This window comes from Suncus etruscus, chromosome 5 (genome assembly GCF_024139225.1).
Source record: "Suncus etruscus isolate mSunEtr1 chromosome 5, mSunEtr1.pri.cur, whole genome shotgun sequence".
NCBI classification, from domain to species: domain Eukaryota; kingdom Metazoa; phylum Chordata; class Mammalia; order Eulipotyphla; family Soricidae; genus Suncus; species Suncus etruscus.
In genome coordinates, this window is record NC_064852.1 from 153,582,216 (window position 1) to 153,605,390 (window position 23,175).

The 23,175-nt window shown below is 41.9% G+C and overlaps 2 protein-coding genes across 2 annotated transcripts in view; one reads left to right on the forward strand and one right to left on the reverse strand.

Annotated features, from left to right (window-relative positions):
* The window catches only part of TP53INP1 (tumor protein p53 inducible nuclear protein 1), a 914,054-nt gene that overhangs the window by 171,051 nt on the left and 719,828 nt on the right, over positions 1-23,175 (reverse strand). The gene's annotated exons all lie outside the window — the stretch shown is intronic.
* CPQ (carboxypeptidase Q) overlaps positions 1-23,175 on the forward strand; it is a 213,511-nt gene that overhangs the window by 114,926 nt on the left and 75,410 nt on the right. The window contains exon 4 of the mRNA XM_049772958.1: positions 10,278-10,485. Coding sequence (XP_049628915.1) covers positions 10,278-10,485 — 208 coding nt within the window. The remainder of the gene's footprint in view (positions 1-10,277; positions 10,486-23,175) is intronic.

Consider the following 23,175-nt stretch of genomic DNA (forward strand, 5'->3'; position numbering starts at 1 on the left):
AGGCCAATATTACCTTAAGTTCTATCTCTCTGGTCTTAAAATATGTTTTGTTTGTTTTGTTTTGTTTTGGGGGGCCACACCAAAGAAATGCTCAGGGGTTACTTCTGGCTTATGAGCTCAGAAATTGTTCCTAGTTTGGGGAAGCATATGGTACGTCGGGGACTGAATCCAGGTCCATCCTGGGTCAGCCGTGTGCAAGGCAAGCGCCCTACCACTACGCTACTGCTCTGGTCCTAAAATATGTATTTTTAAGGCATGATTTCTATAGCATGTTTAAAAGTCTGAACAAGAAATTCTTATGGGGAGCATTGGTGGTGGGAAGGTTGCACTGTTGAAGGGGAGGTATTCATTTTATGTCTGAAACCCAACTACAATCATGTATGTAATCATGGTGCTTAAATAAAGAAAAAGAAAACAAATTCTTTTTTATTCTTTGGGTGTGTTTTTGTCACATTTCTTTATTTTAGACAATGTTCAAAATCATCTTTTTCTAGACATTTTGACTCTTTCTCACTCTTGGAAGCTGCACTTTGGGCAGCTGTATGTAGAAGGAGCTACCTCTTACCACATATTTCTAGTAGTCTTTTTATGGAGCTCAGCAAGGGATAAGATATGAAAAACAAGATTGTGTTCTGTTCATGTGGAGTCTATCCTCTCTATGAGAGAAAAATTCAAGAATTGGCCTTTCCAGGTCTCTCATTCAACATTTTAAATCAACCACAGAAATTTGGAAATGAAATTTATCAGCCAAAACTCAATAACTATATAAAATAGACTCTTTTATGATCAGGGTTTTGTTTTGTTTTGTTTTGTTTTAAATCTTTGAGAGTTGGAAATAGTTGGAATGTTTTTTTTTTTTTTGCTCTTTCTGAAAAATTATGGTAAATGAATCCCTTTGTTTTTGTGTTGCTAATGACAGCATGACTAACTTAGATGACTTTATTTTTATTGCTGTTAATGATAATGAAAGTCCAGATGAATTTATTCATCAGGTGCTAGATCTCAAAAATAAATAATAGTCCATTTAAGTTTTTCCAAGAGAGTCATTTCAAACTGATTTTTAAGTCAAATGTGACTTTCTAAAAACAGACTAAGTGCTCTTACTAATGAAGAAGATAGGATAAAACCCTCATGGAAAGACAAGCTGGAGCTTCAAGTATATTCCTTCCACCCCCAATTTTTTTCTCTATAACATGTTCTGAGCTTGTATTATGAAAAACTTTTGTTTTAGTCAAATATGACCCTGTGAAAACCCACATGTACCACCTCAGGAGAATTGTCCACTTGTTTGATATTTCACATCCAAGCTGGCACCCTCTTTCCAACCACTGAATTAAGCTTTGCAAAATTTGAAGTGCCAGGAACATAAGGTGCTCAGGATATTTTATAAGGAGCTTGGCCGAATCACTTCAGAATCAAGGGATGTGGAGAGATGTTTAGTCCAAAATTACACTACACACTTTCTTAAACATTGGGCTTATGCTTTTGCAGCTAAGATATTAAGCCTATTGCAAAGGCTGTCATTTTCCACAAGATACATAAGAAATTTTCTTTCTTTCTTTCTTTCTTTCTTTCTTTCTTTCTTTCTTTCTTTCTTTCTTTTTTCTTTCTTTTCTTTCTTTTCTTTCTTTCTTTCTTTCTTTCTTTCTCTTTCTTTCTTTCTTTCTTTCTTTCTTTCTTTCTTTCTTTCTTTCTTCCTTCCTTCCTTCTTTCCTTTCTTTCTTCCTTCCTTCCTTCCTTCCTTTCTTCTTTCCTCCCTCCCTCCCTCCTCCCTCCCTCCTCCCTTTCTTCCTTCCTTCCTTCCTTCATTCCTTCCTTCCTTCTTCCCTCCCTTCCTTCCTTCCTTCCTCCCTTCCTTCCCTCCCTCCCTCCCTCCCTCCCTCCCTCCCTCCCTCCCTCCCTCCCTCCCTTCCTTCCTTCCTTCCTTCCTTCCTTCCTTCCTTCCTTCCTTCCTTCCTTCCTTCCTTCCTTCCTTTCTTCCTTCCTTCTTTCTTTTTGGGCCACACTCAGCTGCACACTCAGGGGTTACTCCTGACTTTGTGCTCAAAATCCCTCCTGGCAGTCTTGGGGGATCCTTGGAATTGAACCCAGGTCCATCCTGGAGTCAGACGCATGCAATGCAAACACCCTACTACTGTGCCCCTTACACAAGAAATTTAACGGCATTTGAAAATTCAGTTTTAGACTCACATTTCAAAGGTTCATTTTATATGTGGACTATTCACTTTTGCAAGCACAGAGACCAACTGGCTTTATTTTTATACATTTGTAAACATGATTATTTTTTTGGAAGTGGAAAAATTGGGCTGCCCTTGGCTGCACCTTACTCTTGGCTCTTATTCAGGGACCACTCCTGATGATACTTGGAGGATCCTATGCATATTGGGTAGAGAAGCTGGTATGGTTCCATGCTAGGTATACTCCTTCACCTCTGTTCTATCTCTCTACCTCTAAATATGAGATTCTTTGAATGAAATAGACACCAGGATTTTCTCTTTACAGAGACACCTAGAAAATTAAAATGTTTACTTTGACTTTTTTTTTTAATAATAGACATTTATTGGGATTTAGTTTACATACTAAAGCATTTATCCTTTAAACACACACAATTTGATGGGTTTAAGTGCCTTCCATGTGGTGCAAGCACCATCACTTTCTAATTGTAATATTTTCATCATCTTCCAGACAATATCACTCCTTAGTTCCTTCACCCTAACCAGCCCATAACCCCCTGCAATATAAAATTTGATCTCTTACCTTTGGGTCTTTGCTGATTCTTGATTTTGCATATCAATAGAATCTTGAAAAAATATTTGAGTGGTATTTTTCACTTAGGTTAAAGATTTGTATTTTTGTTACCCTTTTCCGTCTTGTAGTTTTTATTAAGACACTGTAACATACACTGTTCATATTAGAGTTGCTCCAACACCAATCCCACCCCTCCCTCAATACCACCAGGTTCCCTCCCAGTCCTCAGCCTGTCCCCTTGGTAGGCATATAACTTGCTCCCACAAAATGTAAAGGAAAGAAAAATGAAATGATCAGAAAGCCAATAAATGTACATTTGTGATGATTTTAATTGATTTTACCAATATAAATAAGATATTAATTCATTATTGAAAATGTATAACATCCCTTACCCACATCCCTTTGTTTGTTTGTTTTTTGGTTTGGGCCAGACCCGGTGATGCTCAGGGTTACTCCTCGATTGGGGGACCATATTGGACACTGGGGGATAGAACCATGATCTGTCGTGGGTCAGCCTCATGCAAGGCAAATGCCCTACCGCTGAGCTATAGCTCTGGCCCCACCTACACCTTTCTTAATCTAGTAGAGGGCAACCATATGCAGGGTTAGTGAGTGCCATACTAAGTTCCACATGTTGGAAAGTTAGTCCTGCCCTTTAGAGATGCTCTATTTTTTTCTTCCAGTTTTGGGGGTATTTGAACTGATATCACCAATACTCTTTTTGTTTTGTTTATAATATCGTTATATAAGCACCATGATTACAAACATGTTTGTTGTTGGGTTTCAGTTGTAAAAAAGAAAAGCCCTTTCACAAGTTCACCTTTCCACCATCAATATTCCCCATCTTCCTCCCCCCCCCCCATCACTGCCTTTATTTGAGACAGGCATTCTATTTCTCTCACTCACTACTATAACCTTGTCCCCCAACTTCCTGTTTCCTTAGCCTCTTATTTTGAAATGTTAATCCCACCTGGAGAATCATACTTGTCCTCACCTGGGATGGGGCCAGTTATTTTAGATAAAGAAAGAGAGTCTGCCTGGGGTGAGGCTGGAGGAAGAGCAAAAGGCAGAGTCAGAAGTGAAGCAGCTAGAAGCTACTCAGCATAGAAAGCAGATAGTTTGAGGCCGGAGCGGTGGCGCAAGCAGTAAGGTGTCTGCCTTGCCTGCGCTAACCTAGGACAGACTACGGTTCAATCCCCCGAGTCCCATATGGTCCACCAAACCAGGAGCAGTTTTCTGAGCACATAGCCAGAAGTAAACCCTGAGTGTCACTGGGTGTGCCCTCCCCCCCCCCAAAAAAAAAGCAGATATCAGAAAGCTTAGCAGAGAAAGGCATGTGAGGGAAAGGTCATAGCAGAGAAAAGCCATAGAATAAAGCAAGCTGAAACTTGGACTGTGAATTATTTCTCCCTTCTTCAGACTCGTTTGCCTGAGGGGGTTAGAAACACAGTGCTAGGGCAGCCTCACCCGACACATGAACTTTATATTTTATATTTTAATCAACACACTACCATTGTTATGATAGTTGTTCATGTAGTTATTTCTCTAACTACACTCACCACTCTTTGTGGTGAGCTTTGGATTGTGGGCCGGTCCTTCTAGCTCTCATTTCTATTGTCACTGGGTATTATTACAATATTGTCTTTTATTTTTCTTAAATCCCACAGATGAGTGAGACTATTCTATGTCTTTTTCTGTCTGACTTAAGGTTCATCATCAGTATAGGGGCCTGTATTAATACAACACTTATTTATGGATTGCTAGATTTAGGCCTCGCGTTCCAAAACCAGGACACTGGAGAGACATGGGTCTGGAAGCAAATGTCAAATAATTCGGAAATAAAACACACACACACACACACACACACACACACACACACACACACACACACACACACACACGGAGCAACAGGCTCAGGAATTCTAACTTGTAAGCCTTCAGCCCCTAAGAAGCAGGAAGCTCCCTGGGAAGTCGACAAATGCGAGAGCTGTTTCCTGAAACCCAGAGTATTAGGAAGGAACACACCAGATCATACCCAGAGGTGGGATTAGGTGATCTAAATACCAATTCAAGGTGCTACATTCAAAGCATTCAAAGATGTTTCTAACCAATGAGTAACAAGGTGTATACGGAGTGGGATGGGATCCAATTAATCCCACAGTGGATGAATAATATTCCACTTTATATGATCATGTTTTGTTTCTCCTTTTATTTGTTGATGAGAATGCTAACGCAGTCTCCATCTTTCCTTGCTGAGTCCTGCTGCTGTGAACATTTATGTGCAAGTTTTGCCCATATATTTTCCCTTCTCAAAGATTTGCCAAAGAGCAGAACTGCTGGGTCAGAAGTCAACTCCATATTTAACTTGTTCCGGAGCTTCAGACTTTCCCCCAGAGGCTTTCCCACATTACATTCCCACCAGCTATTCACAAGAGTTCAGATTCTTTCATATGCACCCCAGTACTTGTTTGGAACTGCTTTTGTGATTGGCTTTTCTTAGAGGGAAGAAGGGAATTTTGTGTTGCAGTTGATTCGCATTTCTTTCCCTTTGGGCTAATGATAGTTCCACATTTATTATGAACTTGTAATTTTTTTGCATATGGCAGCTGGCTAAAAGTCTATTCATAATTTAAATTAGGTGGCTGTTTCATTATTGGGTTGTTAAGAGTTCAGGATCTAATTTAGAATCAAGGGCCCTTCGGATATTTGGTTTTAATCAAAGTCCCCTCATTCTCTGGATTGTCTTTCTTCATGGGGTGGTGTCTTTGATAGTTCAAAGAAGTCAAATAGCTTGATGATTCGATTGATCTATTTTGTTTCTTTTGTTGATTATGATTTTTGGAGTAATAGCAAAGATATAATTTCCTAACTCAAGGTTATGAAGCTTTGAGATTTTAGTTTTTATATTTAACTCTATAATTTATTTTCAGTAAATTTGTTGCATGATGTGACATAGAAATGAAACTTGGTTCTTCTGTATATAGTTGTCACAAGTCAGCCCCTGAAGAGGTTGACTGAGAGGGATGGAGAATGAGGTCTTTCTTTACATACACAACATATAGGCATCTGGTTTATCCCAGCACCATCTATTGGAATATTTTTATTACTCTCTTGAAAGTGAATTACCATTGTTGTAGCAATTGATTTCTTGGCTCTTGATTCTGTCAATTGATTCTACGAGTCTATCTGTATTTTACCACAACTCATGATTACTATACATTTATGGTAACTTTGGGAATTTGGAAATGTAAGTCTGTAACTTTCTATTTGGTTTGGTTCATTTTATTCCTTTGCTTTTTTATATGAGTTTTTTGTTTGTTCGTTTGTTTTGTTTGTGGGTTTTTTTTTTTTTTGGTTTTTGGGTCACACCCGGCAGTGCTCAGGGGTTACTCCTGGCTCAACACTCAGAAATCACTCCTGGCAGGCTCGGGGACCATATGGGATACCGGGATTCGAACCACCGTCCTTCTGCATGCAAAGCAAACACCTTACCTTCATGCTATCTCTCCAGCCCCTCTATATGAGTTTTAAGAATCAGTTTGTCATGGAATTTTGCTATAGTTTGGAGGAATTCATAGACCAGTTTTGAAAGTATTGGTATTGAGAAAGCCCATAAATATAAGATATCTTTCCATTATTTAGACTTATTTTGGTCTATTTCAATAATATTTTGCTTATACAAATGTAGAATACTTGACTATGTACAAATCTTGCACTTTTTTTGGAAAATGTATTCGTGGTATTATTTTTTCTGTTAGCACTGTAAAAAAAACCCGTTTGACTTAATTTACTTTGGGGATTGTTTATTGCTGCTATATTGACTAATTTTTTTAATGTTATTTTATTTTGCACTTCTAATTTTCTTTTTTTTTTTTTTCGTTTTTTTGGGCCATACCCAGTGATGCTCAGGGGTTACTCCTGGTTATGCACTCAGAAATTGTTCCTGGCTTGGGGGTCCATATGAGATGCAGGGGGATCAACCCGCAGTCTGTCCTAGGCTAGTGCGGGCAAGGCAGATGCTTTACTGCTTGCACCACTGCTCCAGTCCCTAAATTTTTTTTATAATATCTTTACTTAAGCACCATGATTACAAGCATGTTTCTAGTTATGTTTCAATTATTTAAAAGAACAACCCCTTTACAGTGCAACCTTCCCACCACCAATGACCCCATCCCCCTCCTCCTCCACCCTCTGCCTGTATTTGAGATAGGCATTCTATTATTTCTCTCACTCACTAACCATTGTCAAGATAGTTGTTAGTGTAGTTATTTCTTTAACTGTGCTCACCATTCTTTGTGGGAAGCTTCATATCATGGACTGGTCCTTCCAACCCTCATCTCTATTGTCTCTGGATATTATTAACACACTGTCTTTTATTTTCTTAAATCCCACAGATGAGTGAGGCTATTCTGTGTGTCTCTCTCTCCCTCTGACTTATCACTCAGCATACTAGTTATTTCCATGTCTATCCATGTATAGAAAAATTTCATGACTTCATTTTTCCTGACAGTTTCATAGCATTCCATTGTGTATATGTCCCACAGTTTCTTTAGCCACTCATCTGTTATTAGGCATCTGGGTTGTTTCCAGATTCTGGCTATTGTAAATAGTGCTGCAATGAATATAGGCCTTTTTGTGCTGTGTGTTTTTGTGTTCCTAGGGTGCATCCCTAGGAGTGGTATAGCAATGGATCATATAAAAGCTCAATTTCAGGTTTTTTAATTTTTAAAAATTAAAAACTTAACATTTTAAAAAATGTTATTATAGTTAGAACAATGTTTACAATAGTGTTGCCATTTTTGATGTTAGTGTACACAGTTATGTTATCTCATCATCACCAAGTCCCCTAGACCCCCCCAGTCATGTTCCTCTGTCACCTCCAATCCACCTACCCTTACCACAATCTGGTATTTTCATCAATTTTCTTTTCAATATCAATATGGAATTTTGTTTTATTTTAATATCAACTTTGAAAAATTTCCAATATCAATATTGTACCCTGAAAAATTGCTAGCTTATTATTCTTAAAAAGTTATTTTGGTAGACTCCTTAGGGGTTTTGAATAATGCATAACCATGTCATCTATGAACAGAGACCACTTTACTTTTTTCTATCCCACCTGGATTTCATTTAGTACTTCTAGCTAGAATTTCCAGTATAATGTTAAGTAGAAGTAGAGAGAGTGAACATTGTGTTATGTTGCTGCTGTTGTACGCAACATTGATTTGTCATGAGGCTGAGACATTCAGTCTTCTCCCATTAAGCATCAAGTTTTAGCCTGTTGGGGTGTTCAGGAGATCTTATCTAGCAGGTGGAATAAGTCTTCTTCTGTTCTTAGCATGTTGCTTTTCTCTCTCTTGAAAAGGATATTCTTGTATTTTGTCAAAAGTCCTTATAGCATTTGTTGAGATGATCATGTAGATTTTGCCCATTATTGATATATTACATTGATTGTGTTTGGATTATAAACTAACCTTGCAGTCCAGGTTAATAAACCCCCCTTGGTCAGAGTATATCATTCTTTTTATAGGTTGCTGGTAACAGTTCACTTGCCTACTGTTGAGGAGTTTTTGCATTTATATTCCTAAGAGGCCTTTTTCTTGTGCTATTTTCTTGTGATAGGCTTTTTTTGATGTTAGTTATGTGGCTTTGTTGAGTAAGTTGGGAAGTATTCCCTCTTCTTTGTCATTTTGGAAGAGTGTGTGAAAGATTTGTAGGAATCTTTCAAGTTTGTAAAAATTTCAACAAGATGATGCAACAAAATCTTGCAGTCTTGCAATGTTTTTTATTCTTTATGGTGTTCTTTGTAGTTTCCTCTTGGCTTTTATTGTATGATTGCAAGTGTGACTTGTGAATGGGGACAAGAAAGTGGTGTTTATACTGATTATCCCCTGAAGTACAATTGACAGTGAAAGAATGGGACTCTAATAAGTGGTTTTGTCTTCTTTCTGCCTATTTATGGTAAGCAGGGCTAGATCATTTACCTCTGGAAAGCTTGCTTCACTGCAGAATCCAAAAGCTTGAATATCTTGAATTCAGAACTATGTTTGGAAGAGTCCTCTCTCCTCTATCCTTTGTCATGCCATGGGCTTGTGCACACCTGGTTGTCACTCCATGTTATGAGCCCCGCTGTGACTTATTATACGGGTTTAGAAACATCATTTAAAAGGACCATTAAGAAGTGTTAAACTGAGTCAGAATGTCTGGAGAACAAGGGGAGTTTGTTGAATCCCAGACATCACGTAAGGTAAAAGAAATAATAAATAGTTGGTCTTCCAACATATTTCAAAGTATTTTGGTCATTAATCACTCCACCAGCTCAGTGAGAAAAAATTAGTACAGAAGAAATAATAACAACAACTGATGTTTATGAAGTCGTGACCTATGCCAAACATGGTTTTAAAACCTTTGCGTGTTTTGTTATCTATGTTGCTCCTCATGGTGATCTGGGAAGAGACTTGTTTTCATTGTTAGGGATCATGCAAAAGTAGATTAAGGGACACCCTGAACCAGAAATTAATTTTTATTAGGATTTGCGGAACAAGAATGCGGAAACTTAGGGTTTCCATAGTCTGTGATTTGAATTTTAAGTCCTCTGTCTCTCTTGAAAACAGCACATCCATCAACATTTAAGAATTGTTCATAGAGAGTGCAGTGGGGGGGAGGCACTTGCCTTGCTTGTGACCCACTAGTGTTCTATCACCATGTCCCCCTGAGCCTTTCCAGGAGTGATTCCTGAGTGCAGAGCCAGGAGGCTTGCACTGCCAAGTTCACTGCCAGGTGTGGTCCTCAAACCAAAACCAAACAAACAAGCAAGAAGTGTTCACAAAGGGCATATTTAGATGATGTGAAGGAGGAATCAGATCGTCTTTCTTTGCTGGGGTAATATAATAGACAACTGAATAAAAATAATATGTAACATGTATTGGATGCTTCGTTAGTGAGGCAGAATGAGTTTAAATTAACCAACTCCACACAATAACCAAGAAGTAAGCATTATGGTTACTCCCATTGGTAGACAAAGCCAAAGAAACAAAGAGGCATCACCTACCCAGCTGAATCATGTCTTGATCATGAAAACACCATTCCCACTTGGTTGAGTTTGAGGTAATTTCTCATGTGAAAGGCTCATGCAAATGCTCCTACACAATCTCATATGAGATCACTAACCAACAGCAGCTTCTAAGTGACTTTTACCATTAAGAGTCAAAAAGGGGGCCAGAGAGATAGCACGGAGGTAGGGTATTTGTCTTGCATGCAGAAGGATGGTGGTTCAAATCCTGACATCCCACATGGTCCCTTGAGCCTGTCAGGAGCGATTTCTGAGTATAGAGCCAGGAGTAACCCCTGAGCACTGCCGGGTGTGACCCAAAAACCAAAAATAAGTAAAAAAAAATCACATTTATACCCCAAGCAAAGAAACCTGTGACATCTACTCATACTAAGCTTTGTGGACCCATGGAAAGGGTATCAGCAGTGGCACTTGGGGCCCAGAATCACACTTACTCACCCCCACTCTTCTTCTACAGCCCCCACACGGGCATTCTGGAGTACCAGGAAGATGTACCTAAGATCCCCAGTGCCTGCATCACCGTAGAAGATGCCGAGATGATGGGACGATTGGCCTCGCAGGGCCTTCGAATTGTCATTCAGCTGAAGATGTGCGAAAAGAAATATCCAGACGCAGATTCCTTCAACACGGTGGCAGAGATCACTGGCTGGAAGTATCCAGATGAGGTGTGTGGGGTTCTGCAGAGGAAATTTGTGTGGGCAGCTGGTACTTGTCGGACATGCTTATCTGAGAGGCATAAAAGGCAGGAACCTCAGCCTTGCTAAATGTTGACTCAATTGAAAGACAGGAGTGATCCAGGATGTGAAAGTTCACCCAGAGCTCTGGGTGACAGCCCCAACCTGCTTTTGTCTTTGAGTCTGTGTGGCTCCTTGAATTTTGTGTACAAAACTGGATGTTTCTGGAGTGAATGGTCTTTAGTAGAACAGCCTTAGGGAGAAAGTTCTGGAACCCCTGATGTTCGTTGTCCAGGCCTTGTTCTGGCTTTTCCCTGGCTCCCATGGTGCTATTTTTGGTCCATGTGGCTCTCTCACTAGTTTTCCTCTCCAAGTTCACATTGACCTTGTAATCTGAGTTTGCCAACTGCCATAGGGTCTCTGACCTGCCTCTTGAGGCCTTTGACCCCACAGGTCTTTGACCTTTTGGCTTCTCTGGGTTCTGGCCACATAGGACAGGTAAAAAGTGGCACTACCCTGCTGCCCACCAGGACACAGGTCAGGAGAGAAACTGACTTTTGTCTCTCTCCAGGTGTGAGCATGGGGTCTAGAGAAGTGACCTTACCACTGTTCCCCTTTGAATGTTATTCTTTGAACTCATCATTAGTTCAATTATCCATCCTTGCCAACTATTACATACATGGTTCTGTGTGTGGGAGGCATAATTGGTGTTGAGAACTAAAGCTGGGCCCTTTGAGTCAGAAATGAACCTTTTTTTTTAACAGGGCAACTTGAGGATGTATCAATTGGTGCAAAGGAATAATTTCTGGTTCTGGGATCAGGGATCACTCCCAGAATGACTCAGGAGATCATAGAGGGTAACGGGAATAGAATCTGGAATGACTGTATGCAAGGCAAGCACCCTGCCTACTATTCTCTCTCTGCATTCCACCCCAATAAATGAACTTTTATTTTGTTTTGGGGGGGGCACACCCAAAGGTTACTTTTGACTCCTCTGTGCTCAGGAACTACTCCTGGAGGTGCCCAGGACACTGGGCATTGAACCTGGGTCAGCTGCATGAAAGGCAAATGTCTTCCCCACTATACTATCGCTTCAGTCCCTTGAACATTTTTTATAACTGGTTGGGCATTTTGCTTGGCCTCATAATAGTCAAATGAATTCTTTAAAATAGCTATTGCCCAGTGGACATATTATTCTGTGCCCTCCCATGAACTTTGACTATTGACTGAGCTCTGGCCATGGGCTTAGTCAGGCTGTGAGCCAGACCTTGCCCCAAGCTGTGTCCTATCCCCACTTGGCTGTGCTCTGAGATCACAGCAGCTACCAGCAAATGCCACCTGGATTGTCTTAAATTGTTTTGGGTATAAAATTGATACCTCAGCTTCTTTGGAAAATAGAGAAAAGTGAGCAGTCTTTTCCCTCAGAAACACATGAACTCAGACGGTAGCTTTTAACATCTGGTTGCTGTTCCTTTCTCTGTAGTTTCTTTCTGAATATTTTATAGTGTCATATTTCATAGTGTCAGGTCTATATTTCTTTTTTTTTTTTTTTTTTGCTTTCACAGTTGGCAAAACACAGACCTTCAACTTGTAATTTCAGCCCCCAAGTTATTCTAACAAATGGATATTCCTGAACTTACTTAAACCTGTTATTAGAGGTTTGGGCTATACATTAATCTTTGGACAAAAAAATAGTGATTTCTCAACAAATATGCAACCAAGCTATTCTGAAGCTGCCTTGGGAGCCATGGATGGGCTTGGTTGAAATGGAATGATTTTAAATAATCAATGGGATGCTGGTGCCGAAGTAGCTCATAGGCTTTCTCTTCCGAGCCGAAGACGTCAGTGAGATGACATTGGCCATGTGCTGTGGTCCCCCCTGGCATGTTCCTTAGTTAAATTAAACACCAATGACTTGATGAAGCACATTATTATTCTGTGCATGCTCTTGACTCCTAATTTCAGGCTAAACTAACTTAATTTCATGTCACATGAATTTTTAGCAACAGTTATGGCCCTGAATGTCTGTTCTTCCTGAATCATGCCTCATCTCTTGGTAAAATTACCATATTTCCTTCCAAATTGACTCAGACCCAGCTTGCAAATAGAAAGTTCTTGCATTTTTCCCTCAGCCTTGACTTTAGAAGGCTTTTGGATCTGTATTTGGTACCCACCAAGGGGCATTTTCGTAGTAAACCTCAAGAAATTAGCTTGGATGAGAGAGCATGGAAAAACTAGGTGCCAGCCCCAGGATTTCTGCCCGAGGGTCCTGTGAGGGAACAGAGGTGTCATCCTGGCTTCTCTCTTCTTGTGTCTCCCCTCCATCCCCCTGAGCAATCATGCTTTCCTCTGCCCAACTAGTATTCCTGGAGGCTATTTTGGCAAGAAGTAGGTCTCTGTTAACTTACTTATTTCAACAGTCAAAGATAGTACAGCTGGGAGGGTATTTGCCTTGCACGCAGCTGACCCAGGTTCAATCCCTGGCATCCATAGGGTTCCTCAAGTCCACCAGGAGTGATCTCTGAATGCAGGTCAAGGAGTCAGCCCTCAATAATAGTCTTTGGAAGATGCTGCCAAGGTCCAAGGTCCAATAGCTCCTCCCACTAACTCAGTGTTTATCTTGGGTCACGTAATTGGAGTCTCCAGTTTTTCTTATAAGGCTCATCCAGGCAGTAAATGAGTTGCAGATGATCAGTGTCTTTAACCAGTTGTTCCCATAGCCTCTGACTACTCATTTCTCTCTGTCTCTCTCTGTCCCTGTCTGTCTCTGTCTGTTTGTTTCTCTCTCTCTCTCTCTCTCTCTCTCTCTCTCTCTCTCTCTCTCTCTCTCTCTCTCTCTCTCTCTCTCTCTCTCTCTCTCTCTCTCTCTCTCTCTCTCTCAGGACTCAGGCATAGGTTCAGGCAATTAGCTTCCTGACCACATGGGAAATGCTTTATCATTGTTCCCCATTTTGCTCACTACACCACTCACATATATATACGCACACATACTCACATACACACAAATGCACACACAAACTTACACACACACGCACATATGTGGGGTAAGGGAGGTTGAGGAATTTTGAGCATCTCAGTGAAATGGGCTTCAAAGGTGGGTGCCAAGGCCCCACTCTAGTATTCACACTCCATATTCTGGAATCTTCCCTAGCCTGCTCAGCCCACCCACTGCAACCTGCAGGGCCCCAGTAAGTCTCTTGCTTGCCTCTCTTGAGAAAGTTCCATCCTGGGTTTTATGTTTCTCCACCATAGGCATCAGTTTGGAATGAGACCCTGATGTGACCCAGTTGGGGCTAAGGGTGAGTCCACTCTAGCTCCTGTGCTTGGGGGCAGGGGGTGCTGGGAAAAGGCTGCCCTCTCATGGTCAGGTTGGCATTGGTGATGGTATGAGTGTCCACCCTAAGGTTCTGCTCAACCCTAAGCATTACTATCTGCCCCTTTCCCCATGATGACCACAGCCTGAACTCATATTGACACCAGTAACTAGAAACAAGATGGGATTTCCAACCTTTCCCTAATTCCCCTTTCTGGGTGGTAGCTTTGGTGGGGGAAAAGGATCCCCCATGCCCCATGGCTTCTGTCTCTTCTCCCCATGCACCTTCCAGAAATGAGATCCAGGTTGGGCATGTGGAGGGGCATGATGCTGGAACCCAAGGATGCTGGAACCTCACCTGTGACCCTGAATGTTTCCCAGAGGAGAGTTGGGGATGGTCATCTAGGACTGGACATCATCTCCCCCTCTTGCCCCTTGCCTGATCTGAGAGCACTGGACTGTGAGCAGCTGCGCAAATATTCATGGAAGTTTTACTCCACAGCTCTTGGACCCTGTTTCTTTCACTCCATCTGACCATGGACAAATATATATGACCTTAGGAGATGTCCCATTTGCTGGATGCTGCCCAGTCGAAATGATACCATCTCAGAATTTTCTTGCTTTGCAGAGTCCGATGGGATATTCTGAAGTGTGTCTCTCAGCGGGCACTTCCTTACTCTCTGGTCAGACTGGGCTACTCGGTTATTTTAGAAGGACAAAAATGGAGCTGCCAGATACCCAGAATTCTTACTAGCACACGGTGTGGATGACAAAAGGGGGCTACTAGAATTCTCTGCATAAAAATAATCTGTTCCTCACTCTTGACATATTCAACTTCTTGGAAGGCAACAATGCTCTTCCCCTTCAAGGTGGAGAGTCTGTCTAAATGATCCATTCTTCTGTATATAGTGCATTGGTTTCTCTTACTCCATAATTCATTTAATCATTTCTGAGGGTAGTGTGAGTGCATGGGTATCCTTTGCATCCAGTGATAGCTTGATATTTTTGTGCATTTTGTGCTCAAATCAGTCATCTTTGACCATCAATTGCTCTCCTAGCTCTCTGTGGCATCCTCCATTTTTTGTGGGATTTGTTTTGAGAATTTCTCTACTGTATGGCATTACAAGTTGCTCCAGGCTTGGCTTGCATAGTTTCCACCTGATTCTAAGAACCAGTCTTTTTTCTTTAAGGAGTTTCTTCTCTTGAGGACTCTTTTCCAGTTCTAGAAAACCAGCCTTTTCAAAACAGAACTAGCCTGGTTCCATTCTAAATGTTCTAGTCCAGAAACAGCCTCTTCTTGGTTTGTTTTGGGGTCATACCTGATGGCACTCAGGGATTAATTCTGGCTCTGCACTCAGATATTACTCCTGGCAAGCACAAGGAACTATATGGGATGCCGGGGATCAACACTTGGTCAGCCACGTGCAAGGCAAACGCCCTACATACTGTGCTATAGCTCCAGCCCAGCAGCCTTTTGTCTAAGGAATCTTTTTCCTGGGGAGTCTCAGGATTGCTGGGATCTCATCATATCTCAGTTGTCTCTGCTATTGGGACAGGGAAGTATGTCTGAGTCATTCTTAGGCACAGATTCAATGACATTTCAGTTTACTCAAGATATTAGTGAAAATACAGAGAACAGTGCCCAGCAGCACTAAAACCCTTCTCTGCTTTCCTCTGCTCTTTCCTGGGCCCAGCCCACCTATCAGCCTGCACTTCCCATCCATCTGGAAAGATGGAGCTGGATAGCCATTCTGGAAGCATCCATTAGAAACAGAAGCCATTGTTTTTGATTATTGAAGATGGGGGTTCTGTTTCCTTCCATCTTCTCCCCTTGGCCCATTTCTTCTCAACAGCTGTGGACCGTTTTAATGACACTGGTTATCTATGTTTATATGATTCACTTAATTTTATTCTTTGCTCTCTTTTTCTTTTAGAACTTTGGGCTTAATTGTTACTTAAGTTTTTGTACCTGGGCTGTCTTCTTCCTTTGGGACATTTCCCCATGAGCTCAAACTTAGGACTTTCTGTTCCTGTCATCTCCCATCCACATTGCTTCCCTGGACCCCCGGTTTTCTGGGACACCTGGTGGGATTCACTGTGCTGGGGCAGGAACTGGCAGGAAATGGGGGCTCCAACCACAGTTGTGAGGTTCAATCTGAGATAAAGTGAGGTACAGCAGTATGAGGAGGGACCTGGGGACAGATTTGGTTTTGTCGATGCTGTCAGTGTTGTGCCCTGCACAGTAACCGCCATTTCCTAGGTCTCCTTGGATTCCTGGACCACAGTCTACTCCCACTTGAGGACACTTTGGCAGGCCATGGCACATGACTTTACTCTGCAAGTCAGAGGGCCAGCCTGATCGGCAAAGTGATGTGATTAGGCTTGTTTTTGTGTGTCTATAATCTGGAGATGGGTTGAGATGGTGATTCTGAAGAGAACAGACAAACTCAGTTCTACAGGAAGCCTCAAGCCCACAGACATTTCCTATGACCCGCCTTTTGCTCATGTGCACACTTGGTTCTTTGAACAAGTTGCTTAAATACTTTTGGGGATGCAGATTCCTCTGTTCTTCCGGAATCTTATCATGGTAATATGTCCCCCTTAGCGTCCCCTCTGAAAACACCTCTGTCCTCCTCAGTCTCCACTCTGAGGGTACCTCTGTCTCCCTCAATATTCCCTCTAAGAGCACTATGGCCCCCCAGTCTCCCCTCCGAGGGCACCTCTATCTCCATCAGTATCTCCTCTGAGGGCACCATGTTCCCCTCTGTCTTCCTTTTCAGGTAATCTCTGTCCCCCTCAGTTTACCCTCTGAGGGTACCTTGTCCTCCTCAGTCACCCCTCTGAGGGCACCGTGACCTCCTCAGTCACCCCCTCTAAAGGTACTTGTGTTCTCAGTCTGCCCACTGAGGGCCATGTCGCTCTCAGTCTGCCCTTTGAGGGCCCCTCTGTCCACCCATTCTTCTCCCTGAAGGTACCTGTGCTCTTTCTGTATCCTCCCTGACAGCCAGCAAAATACATGTCTGGGAAGCATTCACCCCAGAACGCTCTGCAGGGATGACTGAGAGCCCCCTTAGTTCCTGCATTTAATGTAGGAATAAGTGACCATCTTTTCTCTCTAGCTCCCCAAACTTCAGGATCTAGAGTCACTCAGGTGCCTCTGAGAAGTGACCATGGTGGTTGAGATTAGTGTCTCAGGTTCCCAGTTCTTCACCCTGTTTTGTGTTTCTTAACTCTGTGTTCTCTAGTTGGGACTGATTGGTGAGCTGGAAAAAAATTATGGGAAGTTGACAATACTGTCATTTGGGAAACATCCCCCAATAAATTGTATTATTTTCCCCATTAGACAGAGGCATCTTTTATACTGCAATAGTTTCTCCACATAGATTAGCTGTGACTTTTCTGGGACATAGTCTTTAGAAATAACCACTTCAGCAGTGGAATGGAACACAAAGTCCAGTTGAGGTTAATATCAGAAGGATGTAGAGCTGAGTTTAAGCCTTGGCTTCCTTACTGACCACATTGATGAATTATTATCTCTTCTGTATCTTGGTTTCCCCATGTTGGGGTGATAGCACTAGAGTCATTATTGGTTTAGATGAGAAGTAAACAAGATAACGTAATGCAAAACCCTTCTCCTCGGGCCAGACATCTGGCAATTTCTCAGTAGATGTTATCTGGGTGTTGTTATGATAATTAGTGTAATGCCAAGCCAAGTATTTGATGGTTGTCTGAAATGACTTGAAAAATGAGGGTGGGAAAAAAGTGGGGTGGAAGTTGGGGGTTAGGCACTGGAGAACTTGGGGGTCCAGGGAAGTCCAGTCCTCTTTGAGAACTATTATCTGAAGAATTGTGTTGAAATAAGCAAGATACACAGTGGTTATACGAGTCATTTCTTATGATCTAAAGTCCATTAGCTACTCCATTTGGCTCTTAATGTAGTGAGGCCATCGCTGTAAATAAATGTGTTATTTAGTAATGGACTTGTTTTCTTAACAATTATAATCTATCCTCCTCTCCAAATGTGATGACTTAACTCTGGCATTCGGCTAATTAGTCAGCAGATCAGCCCATGGCCTCCTCCCAGTGCCTCACCATCCACCACATCTTTGATTTAATCAGTGGTGCTCAGAGCTGAATACTATCTCTGCCCCACTCCACCTGGTGCTGAAACTGTTGAAAGCCACACTGGGGTCTAGGCCAGAAGACTAGTCCATAGTCTTTAGAACTGCCCAAGTGGCAATGAGCCCCTTTAGCTCAAGTCTTGAATTCTATGGGCCTGTTTCCTTCTAAGGGGAGGCCATTTGGACACATTTACAGATGCATAACTGTGAAAAACAGCAGAGAAGAGGCAACTTTTCAAGGCAGGGTGAAACGACACCCACTCATGCCTTCATCATGAACTTGCAGTTCCTGGGCCTGAAAGGAAATGACCGTTTCTGGTCTGAGCTGCCCAGAGTGCAGCTTTTTCCTAAAGGGAACCCTCACAGACTGGTCCTGTTGGCCAGGAGGGGTGTTGGGGTCGTGGAGGAAGAAGCCAGATTGGGAAACATCCCACTTCTCCTCACTTTGCTGACATGATTCACGGGTTCTAATGTAGTTTACTGGGCAACTGACTATAGACCATGGATCTTGGCCTAGCAGTGAACTTGCCCTCTCTGAAAAGAAAATCATTTGATTTGTAACTCAGATCAGACTTGATGCCATTTCTCCACCAAAAGAAAGGTACACAGATTGCCATTGGTTTTGTTCTGCCTTGGAGTTATTCCCTTAAGATGCATGTTCAGCTCTGCTTTAAGCTACAGCTGTGCAGTCCATCTTCGACTCCAGGTTTTGAAGCAGGAGTTAACATGGCAAGTGTGAAAGATCAGTAGAAAACTGTGGGTTCCAGACCACAGAGACATCTCATTTCCAGGGAATGATACTCTCAAGGTTCTTTGCTGGAAGACTAAGACTTTCTTTACCACAGCCCCCAGCCTCCAACTAAATGTTCACTGTTTCCACTCATTCTCAGAAAGATTTCTACTGAAACTTGAAAAAGTTGCTCCCACCAAACTTAAAGTAAGCAATCTGAGATCATACTTGCTCTTGTTGGAGTTTATTATCATAATAATGAATCTATAATTTGAGGTAGAAGTGTGAATGCAGGGGCCAGAGAGATAGCACAGCAGTGGGGCATTTGTCTTGCATATGGCCGACCTGGGAGAGACATAGTTCGATTCTTGGCATCCCATATGGTCCCCCAGTCTGCCAGGGGCAATTTCTGGGTACAGAGCTGGGAGTAACCCCTAAGTGCTGCCCAAAAACCAATCAATCAATAAATAAATACACTTTAAAAATATAAACAAAAGAAGTGTGAATGCACACATAAGTAATATCTTTGTTTTGAAATTCCTTCCTGATGATTTTTTAACTATACTTTACTTATTTTTTGGTTTTGGGGTCACCTACCCAGTGCTGCATAGTGCATAGTGGTTATTCCTGGCTCTGCACTCAGGAATCACTCCTGGCATATATATATATATATATATATATATATATATATATATGTATTTACATATATATTTATGTATGTATGTATATGCATATATGCTCAAGGGAACATATTGCCAGGGATAGAACCTGGGTTCACTATGTGCAAAGTAAATGTCTTCCCTGCCAGACTATCGCTCCAACCTTTGTTGACTGCCTTTTAAATAAGCTGTGTATATTCAAACACACACACCTAAAGTTTTACTTCAAGTAAAGGAGTGCATATACTTCTTTCTGTTTTCCCTCCTAAATAAAAAATAAACAGTAACTTTAAAAAAAACCACGTCTCTTCTAAGCCAATTACATTTAAAAAGAAATTCTGAGACCATTGCCCTTCTTATGTAATGACATAAAGACTTCCCCTTGAAGTCTCCAGGTTGTCTTATTAGAAAGCTATTTCACCAGGGTGATCAGCACTGGGACTGGCCACAGCCCATATTTATCAAACACTCACTATGGCAACTCCTTCTTCCCTACTCAACCTCAGTCCCTAACATTTCTAGTCTGTTGGACAAGATGACGTAAGGCGAATGAAGGGAAAGGAAAGGAAAGAAAAGAAAAGGCAAGTTGGGTAATAAAATGCTTTTGCCTTTAGAGCTGTTCATCGAGCAGCAGGGGAACTGGATGATGCTGCTCAGACATCAGAGATAACCCCTCCTCTGGGTTCCCTCTATATTTTTTGTATTAGATCATGATGAGATACAGTGTTAAAAAGTTGGTGATAGTTGAGTTTCAGTCATTCAGTGCTCCAGCATTCATCCCTTCACCAGTGTTCCTTTCCTACCACCAATTTCCAGTTTGCCTCCTGTCCCCTGCCTTTCCACCTCAGCCTGCCTCTTTAGACAGACTATTTTCTTCTCTCTCTTTTTCTTTTCCCCTCTCCCCATTTTTCCTTTAGACACTGTGGTTTTCAGTCTTGTTACTGAAGGGATATATTGCCTATCACATTCTCTCCTTCGGTACTCAGTTCTTATCCAGTGATAAGTTCCAACTCTTATTGTCATAGTGATCCCTTTTCTGTCCTAACTATACTTTTCCTTTTTATTTCCCTTGTTTTTGGGTACTATTCTCATACTATTTTTTATATCACACAAATGAGTGTTAGAATTGTATGTCTTTCCCTCTCCCTCTAATTTCACTCAGCATGATACTCTCTATGTCTATCTATGATAAGCAAATTTTACACTTTATTTTTTTTCTAACAGCTGTGTAGTATTCCATTGTGTAGATATACCACAGTTTCTTTATCCACTCATCTGTTTTTAGGCACTTGGGTTGTTTTCAGATTCTGGCTCTTGTGAACAGTGCTACAATGAACAAAAGGATGCAGAGTGCTTTTCTGCATTGTGCTTTTGGACAGCTGCTGCTAGAATATATCCTAGGTCGAATGGACACTCAATTTCTAGTTTCTTAGACAATGTTTACATTGTTTTCCCAAAAGACTGGGTCCCCTCTTAACCCCCTCTTGAGGTCTCCTCTTAATCCTTCTTCCTGGGATCCCACATCCTCCTCTTAAGATGCCACCCAAGACTGGAACAAAAAAGATCAACTGTGGCCACAATATGTGACAAGGTTGGGACCTCATGGCCTCCTAGTTCTTTATGACTCCAGGCCATCAGGTTTGGTTTCGCTTAAGAAGAAGGAAATAGGGCCCGGAGAGATAGCACAGTGGTGTTTGCCTTGCAAGCAGCCGGTCCAGAACCTAAGGTGGTTGGTTCGAATCCCGGTGTCCCATATGGTCCCCCGTGCCTGCCAGGAGCTATTTCTGAGCAGACAGCCAGGACTAACCCCTGAGCACTGCCAGGTGTGGTCCAAAAAAAACCAACAACAAAAAAAAAAAAAAAAAAAAAAGAAGAAGAAGAAGAACATACACATGATCACTTTAAAGTCAATGTTCCTAGAAGGCCTTGAAATGTCCCATTGTGACTGAGCAGAACAGTGCAACTTCAGCATATTTGAACCATATTTATTGCAGTTACCTCTGGCTCCAATGCAGAACCTCCTCTGGAGCTTTGGAGATTGTGGATTCTGCTCATAGGTTGTTTGAACTAGAAACAATCTCACTGTGCCTTTCTGTGTGGGTCTGGAACCCCAGTTCTGGACTCTTCGTTCAAAGCCAGAGTGAGGCACCCCCAAACTATTCCATGGGGCTGATAGGCCAGGGTGCTCAGGGTAGTCATGGTACCACCACTGTCATATGAGTTCCAAACAGAGGAAAGCGGTTTTCTTTCCAGCTTCCTTTCTCTTCTCTTCTTGCTCATGTTTTTCTTGTGCCACAGATGAGGAAGTTGAGGCAAAAACCAAAACCAAAATGGCTGAATGAAGAGGTTAGCACATTGGAAAAAAAGTTGGTCTTGTTGGTCTTATTTGTTTGCTTCTTGTTTGTCTCCTTATAGCGGGTCTTCATGCCACACAGTGTGCAGTGTACCTGTCAGAAATTCTCCCCTTTGCATTTCGTTCCATTCCCTTCTCCTGAACTTGAACTATAGGGCAAGGGCTAGGCAGGAGTGAGGGGGTTACCTTCTCACCTGACATAGCATGGCTGGAGGAAACAGGGACTCCCTGTTAGAAAATGGGAGTGCTGGAGGTACTCTTAAGCTCAAATTGGGGGTGCCGATGTGGTATTTCCAGACTGAGTTGCATGCACTTTGTGCCTGAGGGCTTTTCAAAGTCATTTTCAAGTCTATTTTTTAATTCCTAATGTTCTTTTATATCATTTCTGACTCATTTGCTTAATGGTTTCATTTGTGTCTTTGTTTTAAAAAGGAATGCCAAATTTGGTGATTTACTTTCCCTCGTGGTTTTCAGGGTCATCTCTGAGCATTCTCCTTCACCATTTGTCAGAGAACACTTGGGGAAAAGCGGCTCCAAGGCCCAGGTAGACCCATGAGAAACATCAAATACTGAGACTTTCTTTCCTTCCCAATACTTTTTGCCTGATAACTCTTAGTCACATTTATAGTTGCTTCTAAACACTCAATGATCCCGGAAAAGTGGCTGGAAAAAATCCTAAAATACATTTAGAAACATTACAAAATTGAAAGAAAAAGAATTCTACAGAAAAGTGCAAGGCAGCTGTGTCTGGATATTGGTCAGTATATTATGAGTCAGTAGCTTCTTTATTTTTTTTTATGACTTTGACTCTCATGACTTGAACCTTCAGTTGAGCAGTTGAGTGGGTAGGATGGGCTGATGTGTGTTGACCCAGTCAGCCATCGATGGTCAACTTCCATCCTCTGGGTGCATTTAGGATCAATTATGCCCCCCCCAGCAGATGACTGGGAAAGAATGGTCTCAGGCTAATGACCAGAGATATTTTATTCCATTAACAGGGTTTATATAGGGCAAGTAAAACGAGGATACATGCAGGGTGGCAGGGCCAGGGATATAAAAGATATAAAAGAAGGTCAGCAAAAGAGGATATGAAGCACCATGGAGAAGTTTAACATAAATATTGGGGGTTAAGGGATGTACAGGGAACCTCACAGTGGGTGGTAGTAGTGGCCACAAGGTCGCTAGGCATCCCATTAGCCAGTAGTAAGGGAGGAGGGTTAGCTCGGAGTCAAGCCTGAGAGCAACCTCAAATCTTGGGAAGACAGATGGTGCTCCTCTTTGTGCTGTCCTTCCCCCTATCTGCACCTTGTCCCCAGATCTTTTTAGGTATCTGTCTGGACAATGAATCTCTGGTTAATCCTTTTTATGGGTTTAGAAGTTTCTATCCACCCCACAGCACAGGGAGTGTCTGAAGCTTTGTCTGTGTGGCCATGGTTTTGTGTGTTCAAATACATGCATCTGTGTTGGTTGAGTCTCAGCTCCCACCCCCATACAAACATGCACAA